Source organism: Acanthopagrus latus, chromosome 6, assembly GCF_904848185.1.
Source record: "Acanthopagrus latus isolate v.2019 chromosome 6, fAcaLat1.1, whole genome shotgun sequence".
In the NCBI taxonomy this organism is placed as follows: Eukaryota; Metazoa; Chordata; class Actinopteri; order Spariformes; family Sparidae; genus Acanthopagrus; species Acanthopagrus latus.
The window spans coordinates 26,624,138-26,646,180 of record NC_051044.1 but is presented as its reverse complement, the minus strand read 5'-3'; the positions used below and the strand labels follow the sequence as shown (position 1 = coordinate 26,646,180).

Below are 22,043 nucleotides of genomic sequence, written 5' to 3'. Positions count from 1 at the left end.
TTTGCTTCTCTTTACAGGAATACATAGCTAAACAATTCCGCTTCATGCAAAAGCAGATAGGATATGATGTGCTGGCAGAAGACACAATAACAGCTCTGCTCCACAACAACCGGAAGCTGCTGGAGAAACATATCACTGCTGCAGAGATAGACACGTTTGTCACTCTAGTGAGGAAGAATCGGGAGCCAAGGTGAGGCCCTCAAGGAAGCGACAGGCCTTGGCTGGTATACTGGCACAGGAGAAGTGTCTGTGGCCAGTTTTAGGTCAGATTTGTTTGTGTAACAGCTGCTGAGGAATGTAAATATATGTAAATGTATTCAGAGGAGTATGAACGAAACTGCTTGTGCATGACCTTGGCACTGAAGGTAATTTGCTGACAGTGTGTGTTTTGGTTGTGCTGAAGTCCTGTCATGTGCTGTTTATGATATGTGAATCAGGCTGATCCTGAAGTTTGGACAAGTGAGACCCTCACAGTTTTAGTTGTTTTCTTCCTAATGTTTGCTACTGAGCTACTAAGCTTATGGTATATGATATATGAAATTGATCAGTGCCTATCTCTTAAATTATCTTGTCTCCAGCGCCTGTGAAAAACAAATTAAAAGTGTAATGTATTGTATCCTGTCCTCAGGTTTCTCGACTACCTCTCAGATCTCTGTGTGTCCATGCACAAGTCCATCCCTGTGACACAGGAGCTCATCTGCAACGCCGTACTGGACCCAACCAATGGTGACATCCTCATCGAGACTAAGTTAGCCTCTTATTCTTCCTAACTATTAGATTTTTTTGCAAAACTGAAACAAGCGAAGTAATATTCATGCTGTTCAACAGATTGGTCCTGTCGAGGTTTGAGATCGAGGCGCCATCAAATGGAGAGAGTCCGGTGGAGGCAGAGGATGAAGAGGAGGTCTGGCTCTTCTGGAAAGACAATTGTAAAGAAATCCGCAGTAAGAGCATCCGGGAGTTGGCCCAGGATGCAAAGGAAGGCCAGAAGGAGGACCAGGAGGTGGTCAGCTACTACAGGTGAGATCTTTGATTGTACACATATGAAAATATCTACACTGTATAACAGCAATGATTGTTTGATTAATTGATTAGTTAAATAGAAAGTTATCTGCCAATTATTTTGATGAGTGATTAATCTTTTTTTCAATCCTTTGTTAAGCAAGAATGCCAAACATTTGCTGGTTGTGAATCTATTTGCTGCTTTTCTTTGTCATTTATGGTAGTAAATGAAGACCCTATGTATTTTGGACTGTTAGTTGGACAAAGCAGCAATTTGAAGACATCACTTTGGGCTCTGGGAAAATGATGAGCATTTTAAACAATTTTTGACGTTTTGAAGACTAAACAATGAATCAATCAGATGTGAAAATGATCAGCAAATAAATCGGTATTGAAAATAGTTAGTTAGAGCCCCAATACACTGACAGATTTTAGTGTTGTTAAGGTAACATAGTGCAGTACAATCCAAAACATCCACAGTCATAAATTGTAATAGATAGATTCAAAAATTCAAAAAGTAAGGGCAAATATAGATATACAAAAAGTACTCTACACAATATGCAAAACACTAGACACTATACAGTAAGATGCTTAAGCAGATACAAAAATAAGATAAAATACTGAGCAAAGTGGAACTTAATGGAACAATATCAGTTTTAAGTGTAATTTGAGATATTGTTAATGGAAAAACCTGACATGGTTTATACATAAGTAGGATATTACAGCAACTGAATTCTGATATAAAGCATTACCAACCCACATATGATGTTCTCACAGGTGCCAGCTGAACCTCTTTGCCCGAATGTGTCTGGACCGTCAGTACCTGGCCATCAACAAGATTTCTGGTCAGTTGGATGTGGATTTGATCCTGCGCTCCATGTCTGATGAGGATCTGCCCTTTGACCTGCGGGCGTCTTTCTGCCGCCTGATGCTCCACATGCATGTGGACCGTGACCCACAGGAGCAGGTCACACCTGTCAAATATGCCCGTCTTTGGTCTGAGATTCCCTCCAAGATTGCTATTGATGAGTGAGTTTATCTCATGAATACTTTTAATTGACTTTTATTGCCTTGTACCAGATGTCACAGCATCTCTTAGATTTGATTCCTCTCTAATTATCCAGCTATGACAACGATGGAACCACCAGAGATGAGATCAAAGAGCGGTTCTGCCTTACAATGGATTTTGTGGAAAACTACCTGAGAGAGGTGGTGTCACAGAACATTCCCTTCTCTGACAAGGAAAAAAACAAGCTTACCTTTGAGGTAATGGGTCTGTGTGGATCGTATGATCGAATGAGAAGTCACATCGGTTTAAGTCAATTATAAATTAATGTTTTCATTTTGTCAACAGGTAGTGAACCTGGCAAGGAACCTTATATACTTTGGTTTCTACAACTTCAGCGACCTGCTGCGACTGACAAAGATCTTACTAAACATTTTAGACTGTGTCCATGTCAGCACCATTTACCCCATCAACAAGATGGAGAAAGGAGAGGAAAACAAAGGTAAACATCCAGCTCCTTAAGTCGCTTTATTGTTCAACAGGGAAAACTAATTTCCTTTACTGCCTTTGATGTAATATCACTAGGGCTGCAACTAATGCTTACTTTTATTTTTGATTAATCTGCCAATTATATTTTAGTATTATTATAATTTATTTAGTAGTTTATCAGTTGTTTGGTCTAATATAATATCAGAAAGTGGTGAAAAATATTAATCAGTCAAAGTCTGAGATGAAAGAAAACAAAAAATATTCACATTAAAGAAGCTGTAATCGGATATTTTTTTCACATAAAAATTAATCAAGTCGATTAAGTGATTATTAAAATAGTTGGCAATGAATTAACGATTCAGTTAATCAAATAATTGTTGCTGCTCTGCATATCAACATGCAAAAGACTCAATGTTTTTTTCCCTTAGTCCTAAACTTTTCTTGCAGGAACAAATCAATCACAGACATTTATTAATTAAACTAAAGCTGATGTTTCATTTTCACAACTACAGAACCTGCAAGTGATTTAATGGTCAGCACAAATCCAATTAGATCCTCATTTAGTAAAGAACATGATGACCAGATACAGATTTTGACATAGAGATACCATTGGTTAATTTATGACTATGGGTTGCAACGTTTATCTGTTTAAATACATTTCATGGTTGATTAATTGTGTTCACGTATCCAAAGTGAGAAGAAGTAGTGTCATACCACACTAACATTTGTAATTTCTGAAGATTTGAACATCATTACTTCTGTTTCTGTATGTGCTGTAGCTGGCAGTAATGTGATGAAATCCATTCATGGAGTCGGGGAGTTGATGACCCAGGTTGTGCTACGTGGAGGCGGCTTATTGCCCACCACGCCAACTCATCAGCCTGAGGGAGATGTGGTTAAAACTCAGACTGAACCAGAGAGAGAGGACATCATGGTCATGGACACGAAGCTCAAAGTCATTGAGATTCTACAGGTAAAAAACAGAAACGTATTCTTCCTTGATGGCAAACGCTTTCTCTTTCGCTTTATATATTTTAGTTTTGTAACTTTTGTCCTTCCTTTAGTTCATTTTGAACGTACGACTAGACTACAGGATCTCCTGCCTACTTTGTATTTTCAAACGTGAGTTTGATGAGAACAACCCACAAGGAGATAACACTCCCAGCCAGAATGGGACTAACAATATCACAGGACAGATGCCAGGTATGATACCACTTAATTTATTATATCTTTTTTTAAGCAGACACAGAATGCTTTTAATGGCAATGTAATTAATAACATAAACAATGAACATATTCCAATTAGATGAACTACTTCCAAGGTCCTGATACTTGGCACGCTGTCTCACTGTCATGCTTTTCCTGCTATCAGAAAGCAACACTGTCATGTCTGCTGTCGTCTTTCAAAGGCCTACAGTATTCTGAAAAATCATTTCTGTTTATTTTTTAATGACTCTAGGAAACCTTGACTTTGAGAACATTGAAGAACAGGCAGAGGGGATTTTTGGAGGAAGGTAATCTATAGCTTGCTAGTCATTGATAAGTTGTTTTTTTTTTAAGAAAAGTAAAGCGAGACAAAGTTCGAGTAATTTCTGCAACAATTATCTTTTAGTGAGGAAAACACTCCACTAGACCTGGATGACCATGGAGGTCGTACCTTCCTGAGGGTCCTGCTGCACCTGACCATGCACGATTACCCTCCTCTCGTGTCTGGGGCCCTTCACCTGCTCTTCAGACACTTCAGTCAGAGGCAGGAGGTCCTCATGGCCTTCAAACAAGTAGGCGTTTACACTCTTTATCTTGCCGTGCATAAATCTGGGCTCGCACTCATATGTTCGCAAGCTGGTAATGGCAGAATCTATGGCTATCTGTTAGTAGTACTTTAAGTTACAAATTTACACTTTTCCCCTAAATATAGGTCCAGCTGCTGGTGACCAGTCAGGATGTGGATAACTATAAGCAGATCAAGTCAGATCTGGACCAGCTGCGTTCTATTGTTGAGAAGTCTGAACTGTGGGTTTATAAGAGACAAGGAGAGGATGGGATGGATGGAGATGGACCTTCAGAGTCTGACAACAAAAAGAAGGTACAGTGTACTGCACATGAAAACCTCAAACATTTGTCTTACTGATGAAGAAGAAATGTTCATTAAAAGGCAGTATGTCTCAATATAGATGGTATTAGTCTTAATCTTCTTGCAGTGCTAGTGACTTAAAGGATGTCTTCTTATTGCTTATTGTTTTACAGGGAGACTCCCCTGGTTCAGACAAGAAAAAGACAGAAAGCACCAGCAGTTACAACTACAGGGTTGTAAAAGAGGTGTGCTCATTTCCATTGTAATCCTGTATGTTCATGTTTAGGATTTGTTGCCTGTGATTAAAATCTTCCTGATGTGTGTGTTCAGATCCTGCTGCGTCTCAGTAAGCTGTGTGTCCAGGAGGGGAGCTCAGGGAAGAAGAGTAAGAAGCAACAGCAGAGGCTGCTGAGGAACATGGGAGCTCACAGTGTGGTGCTGGAGCTCCTACAGATCCCCTATGAGAAGGTGCAGCACTGCAACCGCAATATTTGAAATAGAATAATAAAATGATTGCTTGAAAAGCTTGAAAAGCAACATTATGCAAGTTTTTTACATTAAGATAACAGCTTCAAAATCATGTTAATTGTACACTGACTTGTAACAGGGAGAGTGCCTCTTTCATTCACACTCTAAACCCAGAACACTATTCTTACACTATATGCACATCTATAGGGCTGGGCATTCTTAGAAAAATGGTGATTCTAATACTGGTACCTTGACTTCAACACCAGTTCCGGAATGATACTGGAAGTAAATTTTATGAAACATTATGTTACACATACATGTGGTGAGCCCAGTCTCTGGGGTAACCTAGTGTTTTTCCTGCATGCCTCTAGACAGCCAGTCATTAGGACTATTAGTTCTTGGCAACACAAGCATGCTGCATGCTTATTGGCTCACCTGCGCTGATGAGACTAAATCCTAAATTATGATATTTTGGTATCGAGTAACAAGACATTTTTTGATACTCAGTGCTGTGCAGCTATCAATTCTAGTTACTGAATCTGCTTGGAGCATTTCTTAGCACCAGGGAAGTGTTGGTGTCCCCAATGCTAGCACAGAAGGGGACTGCCGTTTGCATAGTTAACTGAGCTAACTAGCTAACCGCAGCTTTAGTTCGCAGCATTTAGTGATTACTTTAGCAACAAGTAAAGCTATCTGTCTAGGAAACTCCTTAAAATGAGATCAGTGTCCTGATTGGAGCTGCTGTTAATCACCTCAGTACAGTTGGTGTAAAAATTAACTGAGCTTTGCCAAGTTGACAATTCTTGCATCATGTTGCTTTAAAGCTCTGTACAGCTTTTACACATTTGCAGTTCTCCATTAGTGGAAAGTAATTAGTGAGGATGTCTTACTTTGTTTTTGTGCATCAGGGCGAGGATGTTCGAATGCAGGAGATCATGAAACTGGCTCATGAGTTCCTGCAGAATTTCTGTGCAGGAAATCAGCAGAATCAGGCTCTTCTCCACAAACACATCAACTTGTTTCTTAACCCAGGGGTGAGTCATGCATGCAACTCAGCTTTTCTCCCAAGGACTGTTTTCACAATACTGCTTTTTGGGAAAGCAGAAATTCACTCATCTTTATTCATTTTAACAGACTCTGTTTTCTCCCCCTTTTTTCCAACTCTCTCAGATCCTGGAGGCAGTCACCATGCAGCACATCTTCATGAATAACTTCCAGCTGTGCAGTGAGATCAACGAGCGAGTAGTTCAACACTTTGTCCACTGTACTGAGACCCACGGTCGACATGTTCAGTATCTGAAGTTCCTGCAGACCATTGTGAAGGCTGAGAACAAGTTCATTAAGAAGTGTCAGGACATTGTCATGGCTGAGGTCGGTCATAATGGACAAATATTATTGAAAAGAGTGGTGATACTTATATTGTTATGAAAATAATGATGTACTTTGAATTACTAAGAATAATGATAATAACTGATGTACTTTTAGAACAGGATCATCTGGAAATAAGACTGTACTCTCTTCCGTGTCTCTCCACTTCTTAGCTGGTGAACTCGGGCGAGGACGTCCTGGTCTTCTACAATGATCGTGCCTCCTTTCAGACACTAGTCCAGATGATGCGTTCAGAGCGGGACCGCATGGATGAAAACAGCCACCTCATGTACCACATCCACCTGGTGGAGCTGCTGGCTGTGTGCACTGAGGGGAAAAATGTCTACACAGAGATCAAGTGTAATTCCCTGCTGCCACTGGATGACATCGTACGGGTTGTCACCCATGAAGACTGTATCCCTGAGGTGTGAATAATTTTCAGTTTCATTTATTTATTTTCAGCTGAAATGTGTTGTTGTGAAGTGAAACTTCTCTGATAGTGAGAAGAGGTAAAGTCAGTGCGTGGGTGTGTGAGTGATTCAGCTGTTTTATAGAAAACTCCAAGTACAGTATTAAGCCAGTGGGACAGATTTTGTTGTTTTGACTTGGTACTTTAGCTCACTGAAAGTGAAATGAAACTGTTGAAATGAGGTGCAGCTGTCAACTTAAAACTGAGTGTGTGTAAATAAATATTTAAAACAAAATTATTTTTCTTAAATATTGATGTGACTAAATGATTAGTTGTTTTTTTTTCTTTCACTTTCTCTGACTGTTGTTTCTAATCTCTTTTCTCCTCTGCATGTCCGTTTGACTTGAATAACAATGCTAATCACAACATCAGATTTGATTGGTTGAGTAGTGTCACGTGACTCTTTTACGATACATGCAATTGTTCTGTGCTTTACCCAGGATCCTACTGCCATCAAGGCTAGAAAAGCTGTACCATTTAAAATGGTACTGTTTGTTTGAAATGAAAGTTTCAGTTTACTGTCATGCCCCTTTAACATAAAAAAAAAAATCTTAAAACAGACGGGGTTTCTACAGTGACACAGCATGTGCAGTTTTGAAGTTTGTGCATGTATGTGTGTAACTCACCAGTTCACCACTACAAAATGTGGCTCATTCATTTTGTTTGTGTGGATCCTAACAGGTGAAGATTGCCTACATAAACTTCCTAAACCACTGCTATGTCGACACAGAGGTGGAGATGAAAGAGATCTATACCTCCAATCATATGTGGAAGCTGTTTGAGAACTTCCTTGTGGACATTTGTAGGGTAAGACAACAATGTATCCAACATCACAAAGTGAGACCGACAGTGTGATGGATGGTCTATATTATATCATAGGTTTCAGGTTCTTATGGACAGACAGCATGAGGTGTTTTACCTGTCGGCCACATGCAGGAAGTGTGATCCAGTGGCTGTGCGTCATGCTAATATGTTTTCTGTTTTTGTCTAGGTGTGCAACAACACCAGTGACAGGAAACATGCAGATACTACGCTGGAACGTTATGTAACTGAGACAGTCATGAGCATTGTCACATGTTTCTTTAGCTCTCCTTTCTCTGACCAGAGCACAAGCCTGCAGGTAACCTGACTACGAAGTATAGCATTTGAATTACATATAACAAGTAGCAATAGTCTATGAATCAGTCATTGTTAAGTTAAGTTTTTTGACAGTAAGATATCATGCTCACCTACACATAGACAGTATAAATACTATAAAATATGATTCTTCCCTCTACATAGATGGCACACTATATGTATGTAAGTAATGGTAACTCTTCCCCTCACTTTGTTTCCCAACCCTTGGGAGCTTATCAACAGCTTCTAAATGTTAAGGAGTGTCTTCAGTGTGTGGTTTTACAATTTTCATAGTTTAGTCAGCAGACAGACTCTGTTGTTTCCCAGATCTGTGGGTGTGTTGCACAAGGTTTTAGTGGGACATGGTGCAGATGATGTACTCACCCAATGTGGTCACTTTATCTCTCAGACCTTGATGTAGCGGCGTTGTGTCACCCATGACTTTCCCAATCAACGATGACCAATACCCTCTATAAAACTCCAGATCCCTCATTCTGTAACTTTGTGGTGTAGTATTGCACACAGCAATGTTTTCTTGTTATGTGCATTGGTTTTGTTCCAAGTTGGCCCAGTAGAAATAGTTAATTGTCTTCTATGTAAGCCTTTGAACAATCTGAGAATTCTGCTTGCTGAGGTTTACAAACTTTTTATGACATCACGTCCCTCTTTCTCTCGCAACAGACCGCCATTCTCGGAAAGATATCTGAGGTATTTATTGTACTGTAGGGCTGTGGCCAGCTGATAGATTGCTCCTTCATTATGGTGGTAGAAATCAGTTGTACTTTCTGTTAAACACTGGTTTGGTGTTTTGTGTTGGGACTGATTGTAAACAGCTGGCCTATTGGACCCACAGCTATAGACCCCTCCAGCATAGGTGCTATAGTAACCTCACAATGACATTTCCAGCACAAATTTGGTTAAGAGATCAATTTAGTCAGGGAACACAATAGTCACGTTGTTTGTCATTTAATTGTTCTTCGCATCTATCCTATTCAGCACGTTTTCCTTTTATGATAACCTTGCTCTAAATTTGTGTTTTTTTGTCATGTCTTCTGAACTCTCTTATAGACTCGTCAGCCGGTATTTGTGCAGCTGCTCCAAGGAGTGTTCAGGGTATACCACTGTAACTGGCTCAACCCTGTCCAGAAGGCTTCAGTGGAGGCTTGTATTAAAGTACTCTCAGACGTGGGTAAGATACTGGATACAACAACCTCTAGCCTCTGTTATTGTATCAGAAAAGGTGTGGTGGCACATATAAAAAGCATTACCGGTAAATACAAATATCTACCTTATTACCTCTCCCCAGCTAAGAGCAGAGCTATCGCCATCCCAGTGGACCTGGATAGTCAGGTGAACAACTTGTTTGTCAAGTCTAATAATGTCGTGCAGAAGAGCATCCTCAGCTGGAGGCTGTCTGCAAAGAACACTACCAGACGAGACTCCGGCTTGACTAGCTCCAAAGACTACAGGAACATCATTGAGAGGCTACAGGTCAGTAGTAAAATGTGCAGTACTGTATTGCGTTTAATAATGTAACCAGCTGAAAGGAAAAAAAGCTAAATCAATTGGTTAAAATTATTGAAACATCTTTATTTTTGAATCACTGTAAGCCGTGAGTGTGTGTCTGTGTGTGTGCGTGCGTGCAAACCAGTTTATGGGCAAGAACTAGAAGGTACTATAGGCTTTTATAGTGCATACACAACACATCTCATGGCAGAGAAGTACAGGACGTCAAGTTCTTTCAATAAAGGTAGTGAGGTCATTCATGTCATAGTTAGTCTGGCTGAGAGGAGCTTGAATTGAAATTGAAAATTGTACATAGTAACCCTACGTTTATGCTAATTAATTCATTTTTAAACATCTTTGTTGTCCCTAAACTATTATCAATTATATTATCAATATAGAATTGCACTCAGTAGAGTACATACCTCCGTCAAGGATTCGAATTCGATCAAAACTAATTCAATATCAAACATATTTCAATCTGCCAGATCCTGATTTTTATTTGGATCCTCGACAATTTGGACTTACTTAGATACCAGTCACCTAAAAATCATGATCCATGCATTATTCACTGAGAAATTAACAAAAAGACGGCCTATTTCACCATGTTACAGAAAGTACACAGTAAAGGTCAATGGGGCATATGCTGTTTCATGGGAATCTTTTCAGTACTTTTGGTGTAATCCTGCTGACAAAACAACTAACCAACAAAAAAAAAAACAGACACTGATGGAAACATACAGAAACCTCCCTGGCAAAGGTAATGATTGAAAAGTCAAGTTGAGTTGAAAAGGAAACATCATAATCATCTTTAATTTCATTGTGCTGTTCACACATGGAGTTTTGTATTCAACCACAGAATATGTACAAGACCACATTAGGGCACTGACACAGAATTCAACTGGCATACATTTCACAATATAACTGTTATTCTTTCATTAAGTCCTGGCTATTCTTTTACCAGACAGTTTTATGCATTTGACATTTGTTTATTTAGTCTAACTATTCTGTTTTAAATAATATTTTCCTGTCTGAAAAGCTGAGCTCTAATCCAGTGGCCATCTGGTGCTTCTGAGCTGAGCCACGCATTGTACAACAATACAATATTTCAGCAAGAAACTGGAGAAAAGGAAAAGTCAGACAACTGAGAATACGTTGCCAGGCACGCTATGTACCATTTAATATCTATTTACAGCACAGTTATTAATAAATTCTGCTACATGGTGAGATGTAATGCAAAAAAGTAAACTTTGTGGTTCATTGTGACTCATGAAAACCAGGGGTTACTGCTAACATTTAAGCACTGTGGCAGAAAAAGGCAACAATAATTAGGAAAGGCTCAGTCTTCATTTACACCTTTACTGTAATCTGCATAGGCATAACAGTGGTGTGTGAGACCTCCAACAACTTATCAAGACTCCCTCATATCTTCCCCCCTAATAGGCCAAGAGTGATGTAACCCCTAACTTTAAGACAAGAAAAATTCCCTGGAAGTGGAGTCTATTTCCATTCTGGAAACGGTGTCTGTCCTTATTTCTTGTAACGTGTGACTCAGTGTTCAGTGGAAGTCTTAAAACTTCAAACTATCTGGTCCAGTTCAGCTGTTATCTCTGCTTACATGGGAAACGCAGCCTTTAGGCTGAAAAGCAGTTCCTGTTTTTTATGAAAAAAAAAACAAAACATTCCAATGCCAAGACAAACCGAGTCACTGGATTGTTGTTTCCCAAGACTGTTTTGGGATATTCACTGACCCATTCCCCAGACAGAGATTAATGTGGTTCCCAAAGTGGTATCCCTCCCACTTTTTTCTTGCTTTTGTTTCATAGCATTTCTCTTACTCTATGATTCAACACTTTTAGATGTCTCTTCATTTTACCTCCTAAAAGCCCTTTTGTTCTACCTCTCAGGAGACACCCACACGGTTCCATAATCACCACCAGACCAGAAGTCTTCATGATGCAACTTCACTTATTTGCATATTTTCATGCTAATCATAACCTGACATGACAGGAAGTGCATAGAGAAGTAGGATGTTGTGGTGCATTATACATATGGTTTTCTTTGTTTTAACTACAGTATGCAGTGCACTGGATGGGTCACTTCTGTTTCTATTACATTAATTCCTAAGTCAAACTGGTAGATATTTTGAGTGTCACTGCAGCTGGTTTCCTTGGATGAAGGAACTGATGTGGACGCATTAACAGATGATGCTGAGAGATGTAAAAGTCAGTTGCTGTCAGAAAAGTATTTTTTTTAACATAGAAAAATATGTGGTAGTACATATCACGTAAGAAAAATTAAGCTTCATTAAAACTGTTATGTCACAGCTAGTCAGTAAAGATCAAGCAACGTGGCCGTTGTGATGATAATTTGGTTAAATGATTCACACTTTAAATAAACAGTTCAGTAGTAATAAAGCCATCTATAGCCGTGGTTTCATTAGATGTTTCAAGGTGAAACCTTAAGTCTAAGTTTGTGAACTTTTATTGTGAACCTACAGTTTCTGGACACTAAGCCCTGGTTGTGTGTCATCATGCTGTGTAGGATATAGTGTCAGCACTGGAGGACCGTCTGAGGCCACTCGTCCAAGCTGAGCTCTCAGTGCTGGTGGATGTCCTCCATCGTCCAGAGCTGCTCTTCCCAGAGAACACAGAAGCTCGCAAGAAATGTGAAAGTGGAGGTTTCATATCAAAGTAAGTTTAAATCTCCCAACAAAGGTGTCTTTGTTTGGCTTAGGCTTAGAGAACATTTAAAGGTTAATGCACTATTTATGTTGTACTTTCAGTATACCTTTTAGTTATACTAGATGTATTTATTGGGTTGTGTTTTCCCTATACTCCTACATCTCCACAGTAGAGGAGGCTTTCACATGAGGCCGAAATCGGACAGCCAGTGCCGATATTTGTGTCAGGATTTGTTTGTTCTCTGGGTTAAACTTTACACCAAAATTATGTGCAAATACATTTCTGGTTTGGATTTAGAGGTCCTGGGTGTTGAGATTCCTGCTATGAGTCACCAGAAAGTTTGCTGAGTTTGCTTTTATTTAAACCAATTTGGCCAATAGGAAAGACATTTGGACAAGTGAGATGCTGTGGTAGATACTTGGTAAGAATAAAAAAAGTGAAAAGTAATTGAAATTAAAAGTGATAAATATTACATGGATAAAATGACAAACTGCCCTTTAAATAACAGGCACCAATTTGCCGTTTTCCTGTATCTTTTAAGAGCTCGGATTGGATTACAAGGTACCTGAGCAGACACATAGAGCCATTGTTGTTGCAGGGAGTAACCTCCTACTTATGGCTACCATTGTGAAGAACAGAAAATTGTGGAAAGATGTGTCAATCACCAGGCTCAGTATAGGTCTCTGGGAGCTTAACAACATCTGCCCTGCTGTTAAGAAATTTTCTAATTGCACTCTAAATTAACCTGTGATGTGTCATTTTAGGCCAAAAAAATCTGCCAAATTTATATTTTGTGACTGTCACAGATGTTGGGGGGAGTCCAGTGGTACAGTTAGGTGGCTGGAGAACTGCAGCTTTGACTCATTAGTATGTCCTCACTTTTTTCTCTCTTCCCCCGACCAGACTGATCAAACACACCAAGCAGTTGCTGGAGGAGAATGAGGAGCGGCTGTGCATCAAAGTACTGCAGACACTGAGGGAAATGATGACAAAAGACCGGGGCTATGGGGAGAAGGTACATACCTTTCTGGTTCCTGTTTCTCATCCCCTGCGTGTAGTCGTTCCCAAGATTCATCCATGAGATGAAACACTTTACTGACGTCTCAGGATACAGTGTCCCTGTCCCTGTGCACCAAACTTCCAGGGATCAGAAACTGGTAAAATAAAACAAGAGGCTGAGCTCTGCTTGGTTGCCTCTGAGGCCCGTATACCATACTGAAAACTACAACTATCCATTTATATACAGTTTATATCCAGCAAACACTGGTGCATATTAATACAAATAGATATCAAATGATAAGTAACAAACATCTACATTATTAACGCTATTAACAACATGCATGCCTTAACTCTTCTCACTCAGCCATTTGACACAACATCCATTGGTTACTAATGACCCCATCAGCTGCAAATGACCTCTTGTACTAATCTCTAATTGATTGCTTCGACTGTCCGCTTGTTTCACCAACAATAGCAGTAAGTCTTCCCAGGCTGAAAAAAAAGTCAGCCCACAACTGGAAATTTAGATTTTGACACATGAAATGAAAGGCAATATGTTCACTTGTGATGTAATGGCTGCATTCTGTGTTGAAGGTAACTGTGGAGTTTTTTGCCCACTAGTGGCATTATCGGGCATATTTATTTGTTTATCAGCAGGTCCCTGTTCTATTTGCATATCAACATTTTGCGAGGAGGACGCATATCTAAGATGATGCAGGTATTACTAAAAATGAGTGACAATAAAAGCCACAAGGGAGGGGAGAGTGAGGCACGTTTTAAATCTCATCATTTGAAGAATTTGCACAAAATGTTCAGGGGGGGGGATTACTGAATGGAAATACAAGGTAACTGTTGAAAGGAAAAAAACCCTCCTCTGGCTACCTTTCATAGAATAGATTAGCCATGATTTATGAGTCGCGGCTCAGCACAAAAAACTATATAGATCTATTAAATCTCCATGCATACAAATGAAAACATTTATTGTATTGTGGTAGCATTGAATTGATGTATATTCAGTATTTGCCAACTCCCAATTGACATCTAGGTGTCTAGTTCGGGAACATAGGAGTAGCTCAATACGGTATCAGTTTATGCACCTGTAGAAAACCTAACAATCACATGTTTGTTTTGAGTTGATCCGAAGTACTGTTTGCACATATTTTAACATACTGGTGCCGCAAGGGAGTAATAACCTGCTCACCACTCTGGAGACCCATATTCCGTTATTTTAACATAATTGGCAGTGATTACAGCTGGGAAGCCAGTGCGGGATCATATACTCCTAGTGTCTCCTGCTGGTTAGTCAGTGCTCATGTACAGATGAGTGTGTGTATAGGAAAAAAGACATTCAAAATGAGATCAAAATGTTTGTCCTGTTGAGCAATTTCTAATAGTTGGGTACTTCAACAGGTACAGCAAATGTTTAAAATGCAGCATTTCTCTGCTGTTTTAGAAACTAGAACTCTGTCATCAACATACAAAGTGATAGATAGCTTTGAACTACACTAAGTCATTTGTTTTGGGTCAACAAAACACTTCAGATATTAGGCATTATTAATATTTAACCCAGAATCTATAATTGGTGTTGTGACAGTGTTTAGTATCACTGTCAGAAAGGCCACAAATATTTACGTGGCTCCCTGGATGAGATGGGAGGCACTCTTTACAACACATTCACAGAGAAATCCACAGAAGATATGAGCTGATCCGTCTCAACTAGTGTTAGAGATACAGTGTTTACTGTTTTTAACAGTCGTATCACTTTCTACAACTCAACCTAAAGGAGGTAATAACTCAAAACAATCTCAACATGTAAAGGTATACTATGCAGGATTTTCCCTATTAAAGTGGGTCATACAAAAAATAAACTTGACTGTCTCCCACTAGGAATGTGAGGCAGTGCCTGTATGTCATTGGTATAGTCCAACTTTTGAGACTCGACAATCAAATTTAAGTGGTGTGCAACCAACAGCAACTGACAAATCCTTCATACTGTGTCTTTAGAGATCAGTATCTTCTGAGCTTAACTGAGGTGTGATTTCAGTATTGTAAAACAAAAAAACATGAAAGTGCAGAGTGCTTTTACAATTGATTCTCATTGCGACAACAAATTCATTTGTGCCGTGGGTTTGAGCCCTTACATGCTATACATTCACTTTTTTTTACTAACTTTACATGTCCGTGTTTGACGAGCTTTACACTTGCAGACTTGTGAGCGAGCTTTCCTGTAACTCACTAATTGAGCTCTACTAACTCTGCCCCTTATACTTTCTCTCTTGCAGCTGATTGCCTTTGATGATGAAATGGATGTGGCTGAGGTTGATCATTTTACTTACTACTGTGATGTACATCTGATTTGTCTCCCACTAACAGCATAGACATGCTTTTTGCTGCAAGTAGACATTATAGCATCATATTCTCATCTGTGACACCTGTGGGTAGCTTAGTCCATTCCTCCCTGTTTCGTGCCTTTAGAGTTGCTCCAGATCTCCATGTTAGAACATAGCATACTGCTGGCATGTCGAGCTCACATCATGCAATATGCTTCTCTGTTGTGCCTCTGTTGGGTCGTGTACTCACTTATTGGAGTGCACAGTAAGTAAGGCTGGAAGACAACACTATTGCATTTTACCAACCTGTTAGTTTTAATCCATTTTAACAGCTTTATTCGAAACAGAACAGTTCTATATGTTGCCTGTAGACAGAGTGACAAATGGTTATTGTTTTTTTTGTGTGTGTGTGTGTGTATATATATATATATATATATATATATATATATATATATATATATATATATATATATATATATATATATAGATATAGATATAGATATAGATAGATAGATATAGATATAGATATAGATATAGATAGAGAAAGATATAGATAGATAGATAGATAGATAGATAGATAGATACACACACACACACACACACACACACACACACACACACACACACACACACTGTCGGTAATACAGACTTACTAAGCGAATAACAACTTTACATTCTCTGTAAAAAAAAAAAAAAAAATGTTTGTATCATTGTGTTTGTTACATTGCATTACATCAATAACATGTTCTTTTTTACCGGTCACTCATTCTACTTGTCACACAGCCTTAAGTATACTCTTCATAATCTTTTACCATCATACAAGAGCAGGTGTTAGAGTATCCCCAGCTATGTATGTATGTATGTATGTATGCATGTATGTATGTATGTATATATATACGTGTGTGTGTGTGCATGTGTTATAAGTGTGCTTTGCAAAAATAGGTGAGTGGCCACTCGCCTGACCACAAGGATTATGGGTGTGACGACAGAGGAACCGTATCTCACATCACCGGTGACTCATTTTACAATTATTCTGTAGGAGTGATGAGTAACGAAAATGTACTTGAATGATCAACTCAGCGTAAGGAAATCAGATACATTCAAGTTAAAAAAATTTAAGAAAGGAAAGTTTGAACAGGTCCCATCAACAGTAGTACTTCTTTTCACCTCTACTGTTGGCTTTAATTTTTTTTTTCTTATTTTGATTTTAGAATTCTATTCTCACAAAAAATTGCTCTTAAAAGTGTTATTTTTATTTTTTCTGGAGCATTCAACCCTATCAAAAGGTCCTCATCAGCAGGCGAAGATAACTTATAAGTCACCATCTATTTTGAATTAATTCATAGCACTTTTAGGACATGTTAAACCTCAAAGGGCTTTGTTGACCTTTGAAATGGTAGTTTGACCAAACAGTTATAACTCAAGCCTTTCAGATTAGAAATCCTGAAGATGCTGTGGAGAAAATCATAGCAGCAGCTGCGCTCACATGTCAGCACATTAATTTCTAGACAACTGAGCAAATGCTTATGAGGACTACGTGAGATATGTTAGATGGTTCAAAGCTCCAGAGAAAAGCTTTTAAGTGGACTTTGTTGGGATTGTTTTACTAGCTTTCTTTAGTATGCATGTTTTTGTTTTCAGCCCTCTCTGTAGCTTCTCATGAAATCACTCTAGCTGTCAAACCTCTAAGTCTATGACAGACAGACAGACACAACAGCATGAGCCGGCCAATAGTAGACTAGTCACTTAATCAAGAGTGTGGTGACTGCAAGGGAAGTGAACAATGATGATAATTGGGGAAATGCGAAAATTGTTGGAAAGGGTCTTTCCAGAGTTGTCAGGAAGCAGCATGCTCTCAGTTTCTCTGTTATTTCTCTGTCTTATTTTCCCTCCTTCCCTCCCTCCTTAAACATGCCGCTTGGTACTGCAGCAATGGAAATCCCCGGCTTCCACAAAAACAGGGCTGTTCTCAGAGAGCAGCGCTTTGTTCCATCAACTCCTCCCTTATGCATCTTAAGAATGTACACATACTCCCTCACCCCCACAGCATGTGCTGTGTGCCACTCATCCTCACACAAATTAACGACAGCGTACAGTATCCTGACTGTTGGCTGGCAGCATGTGTGTGCATCTGTCATTCAGACGGAAGGCAGGCAGGCCAAAACCCCAACTTCCTCTCAGCAGCAGCAAGATAAACTGCCATGATAGCTGTTATGTAACCTCAGTGTTTAGCCCGCCACTGCTCTCTGACCTGCCATAACGCACCCAAAGGTCCCTGGGAATGAATGCAGCTGTCAGTTTCACTATTGTTTGATGGACCCTGATCATGCATCTAGTGTGTGTGTGTGTGTGTGTGTGTGTGTGGGTGTGTGTGTGTGTGTTTGTGCATCCAGAGAGAGTGATGAGAGAGCAGGATAAAGCTGACGGTTCACCCATTTGCAGAGGTTATCTCACTCTTCCCGAAATAGAAACGTGATAAAAATGCGAGCCAGGGGAAAACAAGACATGACTGGCCTGCCACCCTTGTTGTCAGACCTGATCATATCATTCACTGCATGTGTGTTTGCGTTTTTGTGTGTGTGTGTGTGTGTGTGTGTGTGTGTGTGTGTGTGTGTGTGTGTGTGTGTGTGTGTGTGTGTGTGTGTGTGTGTGTGTGTGCGTGCGTTTCTTTCACGTACATGTGGACTTCTTTGTCTGGGAGACTGTGGGAGGTCGAGGGGGTCAGATGGAGATCATGTCTCCCTCTTCTCCTGGTGATGTAATATGGTTCACTGAGGATGGCGCTCAGCACGTAACCCATACATTAGTGTTATATAAGGGTCTATTTCTATGCTAGTGTGGTGGTCTGTGTGTGTGTGTGTGTGTGTGTGTGTGTGTGTGTGTGTGTGTGTGTGTGTGTGTGTATGAATTTGGTTCTCAATCTCTGTGTATTTGTGCTGTTCCAGTCCAACAAAATCTTCTCATGATCTGACCAATTTGTTTAGCGAGAAACTACCATTTCCTCTTTTTACTTTGTGCACTCTTCTGACCACATCCCTAACAATCTTTTCATAAATGTTGTTTTTGTCCTTTCCACTTTCACTTTCCTCACCATTCTTTTTTTCCCCCCACTCGCCACTGTCTGCCACTCCCATCACTAACTCTGCCAAACTGCCTCAGATAAACTCAGCTTGTCCTGGTTTATCCTCCTGCCTGCTACTGAGGGTAAAGTCAGGAGACTCAGGGCCATTGTTCTTTTCTTGGTCAACAGGGGGCGCTGCAGACGTTCCTCAGCGACATGCAGCACTGTCCCAGTTTCCTTAACTTAATGCTGCACGATTCTTGGGCTCCAGCCAACTCTCAGGCAGCAGTTACATAAGAGCCAGCAATTTGCTTTACTTTTTTTTTTTCTTTTTTCTCCTCTGTTTTCCTGAAATTTTAACTCTCTGCTGATGTGTGACCTTCACTGGTAATTGGCAATAAAAGTACAGAGGAGATGTCTTACAGAAGGCAGTAGCAGTGATGCACCTTGTTCGAGTCATCACAGGGTAGACATGGAGGGTCATGGGAAAGTTATGTATTTACTTTGATGGTGACTATGCCATCGTGACACCTGTTAATTATTTTAGGTCTGCCTCTGTAGCAGTAGTTGTATATTGTCAGCAGAGTGTCCTCTTGGCTTTTTCCCTGAAGACTTGTTTTGTGTAATTATGAACAGCCAGTGTCCTTTATGACCTCCGAGTAAGGTGAGCTAAAGCATTGCTCATTGTGTCTAGCTGTTTTGGGATGTAGGTTAAGGCTCTTATTTGGGTTACTGTAGACAAAATAGTTGGTATGATTGTTGGCAGCCATTTGAGAGCCGTGTAACATCCCAGAGGAATATCTGTTTTTCTGGCTGAGATTTTATGACCTTAACTGCCTCTGTCCTGTTTCTCATTGTGTTCATTTCTCTGGCACTGCCTCTGTGAATATTTTATCACAGACTCTTGGAAGCATAAGAAGTGGAACCGATGCTGTCAGTTATTATCCATTCAGCTGATGCATCTTTTTATAAGCCAAGAAAAAGTCAAAATTCAAACTGAGATATAAATATAGCTTCAGCTGCATGCAAAATGAATCACCGTTTTTCTGTGGAAATTAATGTGTTTGCATAAGAGGGGGCTTGATAAAGGGAAATTCCTGTCCGGTTGCACTCTTAATCAGCGTGAACCACCATAACTACGTAATAGAGGGAGACATATGGCCATGGTAGCTTATATGTTTTTTTAGTTTATGTCATTTGTGGTGAGGTCGTAGGTGTGCACTGTGCGTATGTGCATCTATGTAGTTATTTTTATGAGCTTCGTCAGTTAGATGCATCGTTTACTTTCTTGAGCAATGGGTGTTTGAGCGTTTTGTAGCTGTGTTTGGGAATCGAGGGACATTATTATCATGATGAGAAACTACTCAAGAACTAAATATTTTTTGCCCATTTTTTGTAGTACAATTTTTTATTAGTATTTAATCTGTTGTTTTTTTTTATGTATCTCTTAATTAGACCATATAACTAACTTGTCTTTAACAACTTCTGTTGATACTGCAGTTTCTAACTTTGATATAATACCTTGAAAAATTATCAATATTCAATACTATGTTCGACACCATGGGGAAAAATTTGGGTATATATATATATATATATATATATATATATATATATATATATATATATATATATATATATATATATATATATATATATATATATATATATATATATATATATATATATATATATATATATAATAATCAAAGATAGTGGTTGCACAAAAGCATTTAACATATTCAACTTTGGACCATAGTCAGAAGAGTGGGAGAATGCGGGCCTATGTGGCTATGTGGACACTGTAGCGGTGTTCGTGTCAACTCGTTGTCGGAAACAAAAGCAAAAGATCCTAGCTAGTATCAGTATCGACACAGTGGAAAATTAGTTTTGAGACACTTTAAAATATTCAGTAGTAGTTTGGGTATTTTTTTAACCTCTTTTGTACAATTTCTAAAAAAGAAACTGCTTTATTGGTCCCCTCAAAATGCACGGAAATAGAGTTTTTATAACTCACTGCAGCTCTTGACATTCAGTCCAATATTTACTGTTTAAATGAGCTGTTAATTTTTCGTCGTAAGTGTGAGCACATTTTGTGCTCCGGGAATGACTTATTTTTGAGATCATTTTACTTTACTGTTTGTCTGACTTTGAGATTTGTTGAGACAAATTTTTGACTTTATGCCTCCGTTGTACCACCTGCTCAATCTCAGTTACCACATGGCTTTATAACAGCTAATATGCACATTTAGATTGATGTACCTTTTGGCATTTCACATGAGCATGTTTTGCTTTTATTAACTCCTCTTGTAATGTACAGACAGGCAGCTGCACTTTGCAGCAGTGAACTACAGAATCATTAATGCACCACAGTGTAGAAATGAAGCCAAAGGTCTGTAGTCTGATGACAGCATTTTTATTTTTTTATTATTATTTTATTTTTGTGCACACAGTTTCTGCTTTCTCACTGCAGTAGGTTAATGCTGCTTATCATCCATGCTGTCCCATAGTCTTTCTCCATGAAAACACAAGATGCATCGAAATTAAATCATGTCATACCTACTGTGAATAATCCATTATTAACTAGATCTCAGAGAGCAACATGTTTTTTTCAGCCTGCCCTTTGAGTCACGTACATTTATGATATTAAGTTGTCCATGTAATGTGGAAATTTGAACGCCCTAGAAAGCTTGTAAAGGATAGATGCATCAGTGTAAAGAATCCTTTAGGGACAGGAAGTTTGCTAGGTAGAGGGTGCTACTCTTTAAAGCACAAGAAACATGACTAATTTAACATCTTCAAACTTTTACTAACATCATCCTCTTATTTCCAATCAGCTGGCACCTCCACCTGAGCCTGAAGTCCCTGCAGAGGTGTGTTTAAGACCCATATTACCCCACTGCCTGCTAATATGGGTCACTGCTGATCATATTTACTTTATACCAACTCCATCCCGCCACACTTGTGCTCACTCTTAATCATCTCTGATCATCATCTCTTGATAAGAATCTGACTAGATGACAGTCACAACCCGTCACATTGTACTTCCTCTTTTGAGGGCCCACTTGTGGACATTACTGACTCTGTGGAACTTGAATTATGCTACGTATCAGCCCTTGTTTGTGCACTGCCTCCCACTTGTCCACTCATCCATTCTTCCCTCCCTTTTGCCTTTCCTTCCACTTCTCGCTTTTTGAGCAAAGTCCAATTTCCTGACCTTCTTTCAGTGGGGTGGGGGTGGAGGGGAGTGAAGTCATGGGTGAGGTGTTTTTCCATGCCAGATTGTTGCTTACAGTGTGTGTCAGTAGCTCACAGCTCCATTATGTAACCTGGAAAGAGCCTTTTTTCCCCCTTCTTTTTTCCCCTCATTCTCATGGCTTGTGTTTCTCCTCCTTCAGCATCTTTTCATTCTCTTATGTAAATCATTTTGAATCTTTTGCCTCTGTGACTATGAAGTAATGAGGGAATCACTACATGA

At 39.4% G+C, this 22,043-nt stretch overlaps 1 protein-coding gene across 11 annotated transcripts in view; it reads left to right on the top strand.

The window, feature by feature from the left end:
- The window catches only part of itpr1b (inositol 1,4,5-trisphosphate receptor, type 1b), an 87,119-nt gene that overhangs the window by 24,419 nt on the left and 40,657 nt on the right, over nucleotides 1-22,043 (top strand). For 5 of the 11 annotated variants that reach the window (XM_037101273.1, XM_037101268.1, XM_037101272.1 and 2 more), the window contains exons 18-41: nucleotides 18-190; nucleotides 629-748; nucleotides 829-1,020; nucleotides 1,780-2,031; nucleotides 2,127-2,268; nucleotides 2,357-2,510; nucleotides 3,277-3,470; nucleotides 3,562-3,700; nucleotides 3,956-4,010; nucleotides 4,109-4,274; nucleotides 4,415-4,582; nucleotides 4,744-4,815; nucleotides 4,901-5,038; nucleotides 5,947-6,072; nucleotides 6,209-6,409; nucleotides 6,580-6,831; nucleotides 7,557-7,682; nucleotides 7,867-7,995; nucleotides 9,060-9,180; nucleotides 9,298-9,482; nucleotides 12,039-12,187; nucleotides 13,082-13,193; nucleotides 15,460-15,495; nucleotides 21,403-21,438. In XM_037101273.1, coding sequence (XP_036957168.1) covers nucleotides 18-190; nucleotides 629-748; nucleotides 829-1,020; nucleotides 1,780-2,031; nucleotides 2,127-2,268; nucleotides 2,357-2,510; nucleotides 3,277-3,470; nucleotides 3,562-3,700; nucleotides 3,956-4,010; nucleotides 4,109-4,274; nucleotides 4,415-4,582; nucleotides 4,744-4,815; nucleotides 4,901-5,038; nucleotides 5,947-6,072; nucleotides 6,209-6,409; nucleotides 6,580-6,831; nucleotides 7,557-7,682; nucleotides 7,867-7,995; nucleotides 9,060-9,180; nucleotides 9,298-9,482; nucleotides 12,039-12,187; nucleotides 13,082-13,193; nucleotides 15,460-15,495; nucleotides 21,403-21,438 — 3,438 coding nt within the window. The remainder of the gene's footprint in view (nucleotides 1-17; nucleotides 191-628; nucleotides 749-828; nucleotides 1,021-1,779; nucleotides 2,032-2,126; nucleotides 2,269-2,356; nucleotides 2,511-3,276; nucleotides 3,471-3,561; nucleotides 3,701-3,955; nucleotides 4,011-4,108; nucleotides 4,275-4,414; nucleotides 4,583-4,743; nucleotides 4,816-4,900; nucleotides 5,039-5,946; nucleotides 6,073-6,208; nucleotides 6,410-6,579; nucleotides 6,832-7,556; nucleotides 7,683-7,866; nucleotides 7,996-9,059; nucleotides 9,181-9,297; nucleotides 9,483-12,038; nucleotides 12,188-13,081; nucleotides 13,194-15,459; nucleotides 15,496-21,402; nucleotides 21,439-22,043) is intronic. The other 6 variants (XM_037101276.1, XM_037101275.1, XM_037101274.1 and 3 more) reach the window with 3 other exon arrangements.